Raw genomic sequence first — 11,133 nt, 5'->3', positions numbered from 1 at the left:
GATTAAAGAGGTGGGTGGTGTGGGTGGGAGGCGACGCGGGCCGCGGTGGCGCGAAGGGGAGGTCCCAAGGCCGCCCCAGGAACCAATCAGCGGCGGCTCTGGGTTCTTGCAGGCTCCTTAGCGACTCGGAGGCGGTGGAAGCACGGGAGGTGCTGGCTGTCTCCTCGCGCTCTGCAGGCGCCCCGGCGCCGCTCCTCTGGGGGCGCAGCTCCAGCCGCACTCGCACTGGGCGCCGCGCGCGTCCCCGGCTCGCGCTGCAGTGCGCCTCGGTGGGGACCCTTTTCTGAATAAGTTATAAGCCTTCAAAGTGGCCCGTTGGAGACACTAAGCCAGGGAAAGAGGCTGAGGCGGGACGGAGGGGTGGGAGGTGAGTAGGCGACTTGCTTCTCAGATTCGTCCCAATTAGCACCAAGTTGGCAGACAACCCCACAAAGCCTTCTGTCCCCCAAGTCACATTTTCTGCATTCTAAAAAATCCTCGGATCGTAAGAAAACTTCAATTCCCGTGCTGGGTTAAAGAGGGACCGACTCTTAGCATCACCGCCTGCCAGTCACGTTACACACATGAATCTCATTGAACCTCAACCTCAACTGCAGCGCTTGTACCCAAAGCCTGCATCGCTCCGAGCGCGGCAGGCGGGGAGAAGTAGGGTGGGCCCTGGAGAGAGCCCCCTGGGGGAGGGGCGGGATGGAGCACGCAGCAGGGCGATGGGAGAGGACTGCCTTTGGGACTGCACAAACGCAAATCCATCGGAGGAGTTTTGCCAGGAACACCACCGCCTGCATTGCGTCGGACCTGACCAATTCCAATGTGAAATTCCCGGGGAAGGTCGCGCGGCCAGGGGCCGTGCGTGGGCGGGGCTGTGGGCCCCGAGCGAAGTAGAGTTGGTGGTGGGCTTTTCTGGTAGGAGAGGAAAAAGCTGTGCTGGCAAGGGTGGGAACCAAATGACAATCCCCCTCTGCCAAACCACCCCCTCCTATTTTTCCATCTACCTCCTCGCTCTTGCCCTCCCCCGCCCTCCCCAACCCACGCCCGGGTGGGCCAATCACTGCTTCGCATTCCAGGCTCTTTCTCAGGTTTCTGCTGATCTTGCAGCGCCCAGAAATGGACCAAGCGGACCCGCCGCCGCACGCACCCTGCCTCTCTCCGAGCTCCTGAAAGCTCCTGGCGCGCGGCGTAGCCTCGGCGAGGTCCGCGCTGGGGTGCGGAGAGCGGAGGGGAGCCAAGAATCATGTAGATCCCGGCTCTTGCCCGCCCGCCTCCCGTGGGGATCGAATCAAGGGTTCCCATAGTGTTAGGAGGGGGCGAGAGTGCTGTTTATCGCCATTTGCTTCGGCTTTTCTGAAAAGGGTGGCATTTTTGCTTTTCCGCCCCGCATCCTCCGGAACTCCCTGCACCGAAGAGAGGACAGTGTCTCCAGGTTTCTGGCTTCGGGTGAGAGTGGGGGTAGGGAATGGACATTTCCTCCGTAGCTGCTCAATAAAGCGATTGCCCAGCTGAGAGGTGCATAGGACGAGGGGACGGACGAAGGCGGCGAATTGCCCGGCGGCTCTCGGATGCTGCTGCGGCGGCCACCACTGCTCCCGCCCGGGTACTGCAAAGGCGACCTGCCGCATTCCGACTCGGGCTCTCCGCCGACTCAGCACCGCCCCTGCGCCAAGCCTGCCGGCCAGGTAGGGGGATCCCCAGGTCGAGGTTGCAGAGGCAGGGGTTGGGATAATAGGAGGTAGTGGTGGTGGTGGTGGTGGTGGTGGGGATGGTGGGGAGGGTGTGGAGATGTTGCTTGGGACCTGGAGCTTCCCCAGAGTCTCTCAGCGCTTTTCCCGATCTCCAGTTTAATGAAGTTGTAAACAGATCGGCTGTTGAGTATTGGGGAAAGTGGGGTGGAAGAGCCCCAAACTTGGATTTCTGGGCGTCTGTGTGTGTGTTTGTCTGTGTGTATGTGATGATCCTAGTAAAAGTCCAGTGTGTTCTTAAAAAAAAAAAAAGCAAGAAGTCTGTGCTCTTCGGTGTCTGTAGGTCCGTCCCATCTGAATGCTTCTGATTTTCAACCCCCCGTATCACTTTCTATTTCTCTGCAGCGTCCATCGATCGCCCTGTGGGAGCTTAGAAGGCAGCAGGCGAAGAGGGGTAGGAGGGGGTAGAGCCAAGGAGCAGCAGAGGGGGTGCAGGCGTGGGGATTTGCTGAGCTGGCACTGCACCCTGTCCTAGGAGGGCTCCAGGAGGGGAGGGGAGGCCAGGGCGAGCCCCGAAGTGATGGCCCGGTCCACTAGAACAACACTGCGTTAAGGCACCTTGAAGCAGAAGAAATACCTCCCTGCCCCTCTTAAAAAAAAAAAAAAAAAAGCAAAAATCCCCTACTCTCCAAAGCAAAGTAAATCCCTCAAAAACAGCCCTCGCAAAAAAAAAAAAAAAAAAAAAAAAAAGAAGAAGCTGTACCCAGGGCCGCAAGAGAGGGGAATTCCAAATTGAGTAAAGGGCAGGGTGGAGCGGAAGGTAATAAGCGAAGCTGCAGATTTTCGACCTGCTAGCTTTGAAGCCCCTCCCCCTGAGCGTGCAGGAGACGCACTCTCTGGTGGGGGGGGCGCTTGAGTCCCCCCCACCCCTCCTCCCTCGCTCTTTTCGCACCCCGGGCTCTCTCCTGGCCTCCCACCCCTGTGCCCGGCTTCCACCATGACAGTGATGTCGGGGGAGAACGTTGATGAGGCCTCGGCCGCCCCCGGCCACCCGCAGGATGGCAGCTACCCCCGGCAGGCGGACCACGATGACCACGAGTGCTGCGAACGCGTGGTGATCAACATCTCCGGGCTGCGCTTCGAGACGCAGCTCAAGACCCTGGCGCAGTTCCCCAACACGCTGCTGGGCAACCCTAAGAAACGCATGCGCTACTTCGACCCCCTGCGGAACGAGTACTTCTTCGACCGCAACCGACCCAGCTTCGATGCCATCCTGTACTACTACCAGTCCGGGGGGCGCCTGCGGAGGCCGGTCAACGTGCCTCTGGACATGTTCTCCGAGGAGATCAAATTTTACGAGTTGGGAGAGGAAGCTATGGAGAAGTTCCGAGAAGACGAGGGCTTCATCAAGGAAGAGGAGCGCCCCCTGCCCGAGAAGGAATACCAGCGCCAGGTGTGGCTACTCTTTGAGTACCCCGAGAGCTCAGGGCCAGCCCGGGTCATCGCCATTGTCTCTGTCATGGTCATCCTCATCTCCATCGTCATCTTTTGCCTGGAGACTCTCCCGGAGCTGAAGGATGACAAGGACTTCACGGGCACCATCCACCGTATCGACAACACCACGGTCATCTACAACTCCAACATTTTCACAGACCCCTTCTTCATCGTGGAAACGCTGTGTATCATTTGGTTCTCCTTTGAGCTGGTGGTGCGTTTCTTCGCCTGCCCCAGCAAGACGGACTTCTTTAAAAACATCATGAATTTCATCGACATCGTCGCCATCATTCCTTATTTCATCACCTTAGGCACGGAGATAGCTGAGCAGGAGGGCAACCAGAAGGGTGAGCAGGCTACTTCTCTGGCCATCCTCCGGGTCATCCGGTTGGTAAGGGTTTTTAGAATCTTCAAACTCTCCCGCCACTCTAAGGGCCTTCAGATTCTGGGCCAGACCCTCAAAGCCAGTATGAGAGAACTAGGGCTACTTATCTTTTTCCTGTTCATCGGGGTCATACTGTTTTCTAGCGCAGTGTACTTTGCCGAGGCGGAAGAAGCTGAGTCGCACTTCTCCAGTATCCCCGATGCTTTCTGGTGGGCGGTGGTGTCCATGACCACTGTGGGATACGGTGACATGTACCCTGTGACAATTGGAGGCAAGATCGTGGGCTCCTTGTGTGCCATCGCTGGTGTGCTGACAATTGCCCTGCCCGTACCTGTCATTGTGTCCAATTTCAACTATTTCTACCACCGAGAAACTGAGGGGGAAGAGCAGGCTCAGTTGCTCCACGTTAGTTCTCCTAACTTAGCCTCTGACAGTGACCTCAGCCGCCGCAGTTCCTCCACTATCAGCAAATCTGAGTATATGGAGATCGAAGAAGATATGAATAATAGTATAACCCACTATAGACAGGCCAATATCAGAACTGGCAATTGCACCACAGCTAACCAGAATTGTGTTAATAAGAGCAAGTTACTGACCGATGTTTAAAAAAAAAGGGGGAAGCAAACAAAAACAGCCCCACTTAGCAGCTTGAAAGACTGAAAAAAAGAAAAAAACCCACCCTAGTGACTCATGTCACACTTTGTAGATACTTTACTAAATAGTCTTTGAATGCTCTATTTAACTGTCAATGCGTTGTTGCATTGTGGATTTGGAGAGTGACAAATGAGAAGCTTATGAGGTCCATGAACAAAATAAACTATTTTCATTTTATTAAAAAAATGGGAAAAGAGAGTATTTTCTAAAACTAGCTTAAAAGTGCAGTCCATTAATTAGTCTATGTAAAATAACATTCATATATTTCCACAAACTGAAACATTTCTAACTCTTTTGGCTTCATTAATTTTTTTAACTTAATATCAGATGATCATTTAGAAATATGAAATTAAAATTTGCATGGGACTCCAATATTCTATCTTTGCAAACTGCACCGTGCATCAGCTGTATTATATGTAACAGGATATACCAGCACAATGGGCAATGAATAAAGGTTTTTATTTTGATCAACTGAACTGTATATTGCAAGGTGAACAAAAACCAAAATTACTTCCAACTGGTTCACAAAGCACCTTCTAAATCAGAAATTGGTCCTGATCTGTAATTTTCCCTCTGCCCTATTCTCCTTTGAATCCAGAGTATTCTCTCAGAAAAGGATAACTGAATTCAATTAATTAATTCATCTGCAGTGCTGCTAAGTTTTCTTAACTGCAGATGAGCTAAATCCAGTTTGTTTGTTTTTTTCTCCCTAGTCCTGCACCCTGACCCCTGGCCTTCAGAACTGGATGTAAAACTTACCCTCCTTATTGCCAGAGAGCACAAGAGTTAAATGTTAAGCATGTTTGAATCCGATAACATTAATTTTATAATCGCATGTAGAGAACAGTAACCCAGACAATAGGGAATAAGCTTACGTTGAAATTGACTATTCTAAAATTAGATCCTTTTCATTTGCATTCACCAAAAGTGCACTCCTTCATTAATTAACTATTTTATTAGTAAACAAAGTACTGTATTTAAATGCATATGTTAGTCAGATGGGAACACTAACTTTTTGGAGCTCAAAGCATGTTCTCTTATTAGCATATGGCCTATTTGATTAAGATATACCTTGAATTCACCAATGCATGATTTCAGTAATAAAATTTAAAAAAATAATAGAAACTACAAGTCTGTGGGATAAAAGGCCCCAAAGAAATAATGGGGGGGGTGGGGGTGGGGGATACTCCCTCAATTTTCCTGCCTTTGCTCAGGGAAATGTCAGGTTTCTGTGCAGGTCTAGGCAGAGAGAGGACCAATAATGCCCATCCCTTAAAGAGAAACTGTGGAAAACTAAATATGTCATCAAGGTATATGTAATAACACCTAAGATAAGTATTCTTTCTAGCTGCAGTTAAACACAGCAAAACAAACAAACAAAAAAGGTGCAATATTGCATGTTTTTTGGTGCATTCTTAGGATGTAAATGATAACGTTTATCTATTGTATGCATCCGAGGTAGAGCTAATTTCTTTTTGCAGTCATGATCTGAAGTCTGTAGAGACTTTGGCCCTCCCCTTGAGGCTCCCTGAAGAAACTCAACCGATTGACGTAATAATAGCTGCTTAGTGCCTTTCTCCTGTACCCACAGTGAACTGCAGAAAGTGCCTCTGTAACACAGCTGAGAAGTTATTTAACAAGAGGGAGGAAGGGTTGGGGCTCAGACATTTTGCTTTTTTTTGGTTTTGTTTTATTTTTCCATCCTCACTCTCTCACTTCACCACTGTGAGAAGACCACACCACCCTCAGCCCTGGAGGGAGCCAGGAAGGTGCTGTCTCTCTGGCCATTATCTGGACTTGGTCCCTTTGGCAGCCTGATTGGAACATGACGGGAGACCCATCTTTGAAGTGGACATGAACTGTGAACTTGTCTTTCCTTCTTCTCCATCAGAAGTCAAGATAAACTTTTGGGAACTTTGTTTCCTATGGAGGGCCACTCTGGACAGGTAAACTTCCTCAGGTTCAGTGTAGTGTTCCTGGAGCATCTCCTGATTCCTTCTCTGTTACTACAGTGCTTTGTGGATTTCTGACAGTCGGGTCTGTTCAGCCATCACTGTGGATGTGGGAACATTTCGTTCATAATGACCTTTCCTTGGCTTTCCCTCTTGGCCCACACACTTTAGATGTTGCCTATGATGCCCCTATGATTGTTCCACCTGGCAGACATTTCACAGGCTGAGCATCTAACTTCTGTTGCCCCAGTCACTGAGCCCAGAGAATGGCAGGGACCCTGTGCCTGGCTGAAAGACAGTCACATAACACAGGCCTCTGGAGCCCGGCAGCTGTCCACCAATGGAGAAGCACTTGCAGCCTGTGTTTGGGACACCAGAGTGGCGAATCTTCATTCTGCACTTAGCTTATGGCTGCCTGCTGCTGACCATCTTATAATTCCTGCCTGGCTTCTTCCGGAATCTTCCCTGTCCCCCATCCTACCTATCCTCAGACTAGCATTGAGGCAATCAACTAAGAAACGAGTGTGATATCCAGGCTGACTGACTTGATTGAAAGAAAGAAAGTGAATCTTTTCTTTCCTTGTCCAACTTCGGGTGTCTGTAAGATGAACATGACACATGTCCTGGAAGATGAGTGGCCAAGAACTGCCCAGCCTCTGACTACAGGGCATTAAATCCTACCATGTGTTGTTTCCTCTACATTTGAACCTGAAATCATCCTGGCCATCTATCTATCTATCTATCCCTTTCCTACTTCATTTAAACAGTCCCCAGTTGGGAAAAAAAATGCCATCCCCTCTCCCAGTTCCTGGGGATGTCTTGATCTTTTATTTGGACTTTGAGGTCTAGGACACAACAGAACTTTGACACATTGCACTCTGTCAACAGCAATAATCCACTCAGTACTGTGGGATGGATGGGTTAGAGAATGAGAAAATCAGACCAAAACTGATAAGACAGACTCTGGCTACTTGGTATTCATCTTGTAGTTATAACTGGGACTGGTTGATTCTTCTTCATGTGTTACAGGAAAAGCTGCCACAGGTGGGGAACCCTTCTGCCTGGGATTGCAGATGAGCTGTTGTGATGAATTTGGGGTGGTATGGGAAATGAATGCTGTTTAGCCATCTATAGCTCATGCAACAAATTCAGTGAGAGTGAAGTACAGGGATGATCTGTGTAGCATAGGCATGCAAACTTTGACAACACTCCTTGCCCTGCACTGTAATGTGCTGAAATGTCTTTGTAGACCTGAAGGTGCACTTATCAAAGCTGCCTGTTAAGGAATGACTATTACTTGGTTTCCTTCTTCATATTTACTTTATGAGGCTTTTTGACTTTTTATTCCCTTCTTAGGTATTGAGCTTTGATGGCTCATGCCCTGAACACTTGTTTTCTCCAAGGAGAAAACTTCTGATGTGCTGATAGCCATAGCTCAGCTCCTCCAGTGTGCGGAGCCCTAGTTCCATAGGGTGGCAGTGGAAGAGTTGGGTCACCCCAGAGCTGTTAGCCATCCCAGAATCTCACCTCAAGTGATCTGAACCAGAAAGACCAAAGACATTAATTTCCTGTCCTCAGATTTCTAGAAGGCAGAATATAGCCAGGAAAATTTTTGTTTTTACACTTCCCTCCTGTCTTCATCTGTGCACAACTCCCCCCTCCCCTCTGAGACTTGAATTCTGATTCTTAGTTAAATCATTGTGTTGGAGTGAGTTAGCCCAACAAATCAGATAAACCAATAGCAAGTTTCTCTTCTACATTATGGCCAACGGACAGTCATTTCTCTAAAATGAAATCACGTGGTACATTTAGATTCCACCATAATGGACAAGGGGTATCACAGTCTTGATTCATTTAAGAATAAAAAAATATGTAAATGGTAAATAAAGAATGAGTTTCTCTAAGTAGACGTTTTGGTTCAGTCCATAAAGGGCCTTCTTCATCTTGGGTGTAGTTACAAAGTTTTCAAATTAGTTAACATCTAAGAGCCAGTCAGTAAAAATAGTTTCTAACCCTCCCTTTTAGCATAAGAGACCCCCAAACACATGATTTTTTAGCAATTTAAAAATTTAATTCTATGTTTGGTAGATTGACTTGGACAAAATGTAGATAGAGAACATTAGCAGAAGGCAATTCCCATTTTCTTCCAGGAATGACTTATTCCTGGTAGTGGTGAGAATTTGTGGGTGGTAACCATCCATAGTATAAAATTGTTAGAAAGACTATAAACTGCAAAACAACTACTTTTATCTTCCAGCAAAAGTGAAGTCTTTTGATGTTTATGCTCATTTTCAGAGGACCCATAAATAAATTAGAATTTAAAGACCAGACACAACCCATGTTAAACTGTGATCTCAGGAGGTGAGTTCTCACCCGCCGTGTGGCATGTTAGTACTTGCATCTCTGTCACGGGACTTCAGGGTATATGCAAACATGTCTAGCATGACTCAGGTAAATTTTAAAGGAATGTACATTACTCATCACTTTTGTAAAGAAGCAAGAAGATGCTGAAGTGTTAAGTCAAACTGTCCCATTGACTTGGGTCACTACAAACTCATTCAGGGTGTAGATGTAAGGTTAGAGGCCGTGGGGTCAAATGCCAGGCTCTTTGCTCAGGCAAAATGCCCATGGGCTTTCTGGGGAAGTCCAGTGCACATGTAAAGGGGAAGCCTTGTGAGCCCAGGACTATCAGCTTTAAGGCATCTTAACCTCTGTCACAGTGATTTTCATTTAGGACCTAACTATGAGTTTAGTTTTATGATGTGAGACTTCTAACAGTCTCAAAAAGTTTTGTATCACAATCAAAGAGGAGGAAAGAAAAGAAAACCAAAACCAAACTAAATAAGAAAGCCCTTGCAGAATATTCCAGGTCCAAACTTGCAGACACCCCCTTCTTCTCTTCAAGTGCACTGTTTTGGGATGGTCTAATACAGCAGCTGTAAGTAGAGTACATGGGCTCGCTACGACATAGCTCTAGTAGTAAAGACAAAGAATAATGGAGGTTAAAGATAAAAATTGAGTAGTATTTATGTGGAGTGCACCATCAGGACAACAAACCATTTAAGCAGAAAAAGCTCTGTTTTATTTCTTGAGTTTGCCAGTCGCTTAGCCCTTGAGTGAAGGATGTCTCATTTTCACCTCCTGTGCAACTTCCTTGCCCTGTTTAACATGTCAGGTAGAGGACATTGAATGTTACAAATTGAGAACCTAATTTACGCGCATAGTTTTCATCTATGCAATTTTACTTGCTTCTGTCACTTTATGATCCGTTCATATTTGGCATCAATTAAAGATAATTTTTAAGGATCTTATCATGGAATATCTTGACTGGTTATTTGTCTCTTGTTTAATTGGTATGTTGGGGGCCCTTTGTCATGGAGTCTTTTCAAACAGCATGATGAATCATGATAAAACCATGGACCTCCTAGACTGTTTCTGCCATCCAAAGAAGTACACTGGGTTTGCATTTTGATGATAAACTCACAGGTTGGTCTTAGGATGAGTCCCAAGTAGTGGCCTCTGAAAGTAGTGGGGCACCAAGCTTTGAAAAGGAGAAAAGAAAAATAAATAAAGCTCAAAGGGAAAAGTCATTGGTTATATTTGCTTAAATTGTTTTTGATCTGAAACTGATTTTCATCCACAGTCTGAGAAGCTTTGAGGGAGGGATTGTGTGTGTGTGTGTGTGTGTGTGTGTGTGTGTGTGTGTGTGTGTGAAAAACAGTGTTATAGCCTGGCATCACAGGACTTGATAATTATACCACAGCATTAAAAGTGATTTTGGTGGGCAAAAACAAAGTGGTTCCCAGCTGTTCTTCACATAGTTCTTTGTGTGGTTAATATTTTTCTTCTTTTATTTATTTATTTTTTAATGGTATGATGATACATTTCTTTTTGACTCTTTTGGAACTTAGATCTTCTCTTTTTTTTTCCTTGTGAATAGCACATCCTATACCAACTTGACTCTTTGCTTTCAGAGCAAACTGGGTTACCTGCTTCAGGACAGGTGTCATATGTCCAGTGTGTTAGGTGGCTGGTCCCCTCCTGGGCTTGTCTTGTGTAGTGACAGAGTTGAACTGTAAGATTGGGACCTCACGTTTACTTTTGCTGTAGAAGGTTGACACTGGAAGTGAATTGTGAGCCTAGGCAGGCAGCAGCCCATGATTGTTCAGGTATGTTCAGATAATAGACCAGGCTAAGCCCTGACAGAGAAAGAAAGCAAACTAGATACATACCAACAGCGTGAGCACATGAACCAGGCACACCAACCTCTAGAGCACTGCTCAAAGCTCGGCCTTAGAAGGATCTTGAGACAGAAGCTGAGGGAAGCAGGAAGCTTCCAGCCAGGCACAGGATTAGATGTGAAAACTTTGTCATTTAAGGACTTTGAATAGGAAGTCAGGGCAGCATTAAGGGAGCTAAGAGCAGACTGCTGTGTGACCTGATTGCAGCCTTTTTGTGACTGGCAGGGCATCTGCCTGTTGGAGTCAGTCCAGTTCTAGAACCTGACTGCTAAGAGTTACGGAGGCCAGCCTGAGGTCCAGCAAGGTGCTTGGTTGCAAGTCTTGTGCAGATAAGACGCAGTTCAGTCAGGGGCACAACTGAAAGCACCCCTTTCAAGATAGCCAACGTAGATTGTAAAAGAGAGACAGTTTGTTGGCGGGGTGGGGGGGCACCAGTGGCAGGGGTCCGGGAAAGGAGAGGGTGATGGGGGGTGAATAGGATCAAAGTGCCCAGTACATTATATCTATATATATGCATATATAAAAATATATAAAATGAAATATATATATATGAAAATACCATAAAACTTAAAAAGGGGGAGGACAAGGGAAGTTAAAGAAAGAGTAATAGAGGGATGAATTTGATCGAAGTACATTATATGCATGTATGGAAATATTATAATGAAACCTCATTATATAATTAATTTACTGTAAGAAAAATATGCTATGTAATTAATTGAATCTAAGAGACC

At 46.8% G+C, this 11,133-nt stretch overlaps 1 protein-coding gene across 1 annotated transcript; it reads left to right on the top strand.

The window, feature by feature from the left end:
* The first annotated feature begins 646 nt into the window (after positions 1-646).
* On the top strand, positions 647-9,472 carry Kcna1 (potassium voltage-gated channel subfamily A member 1). Its single transcript, XM_074076234.1, has 2 exons — positions 647-1,673; positions 2,082-9,472. The coding sequence occupies exon 2, from the start codon at positions 2,674-2,676 to the stop codon at positions 4,159-4,161; it is 1,488 nt and encodes a 495-aa protein (XP_073932335.1). The 5' UTR covers positions 647-1,673; positions 2,082-2,673; the 3' UTR covers positions 4,162-9,472.
* Positions 9,473-11,133: the final 1,661 nt, after the last annotated feature.

The sequence above is a fragment of the Castor canadensis genome, chromosome 6 (genome assembly GCF_047511655.1).
Source record: "Castor canadensis chromosome 6, mCasCan1.hap1v2, whole genome shotgun sequence".
In the NCBI taxonomy this organism is placed as follows: domain Eukaryota; kingdom Metazoa; phylum Chordata; class Mammalia; order Rodentia; family Castoridae; genus Castor; species Castor canadensis.
Note: the sequence above shows the minus strand (reverse complement) of the source record. Positions and strands in the feature narration are given on the sequence as shown.

Excerpts from the sequence above, each read along its gene's own strand:
- Kcna1 (XM_074076234.1), top strand. The coding sequence starts at position 2,674 with ATGACAGTGATGTCGGGGGAGAACGTTGATGAGGCCTCGGCCGCCCCC.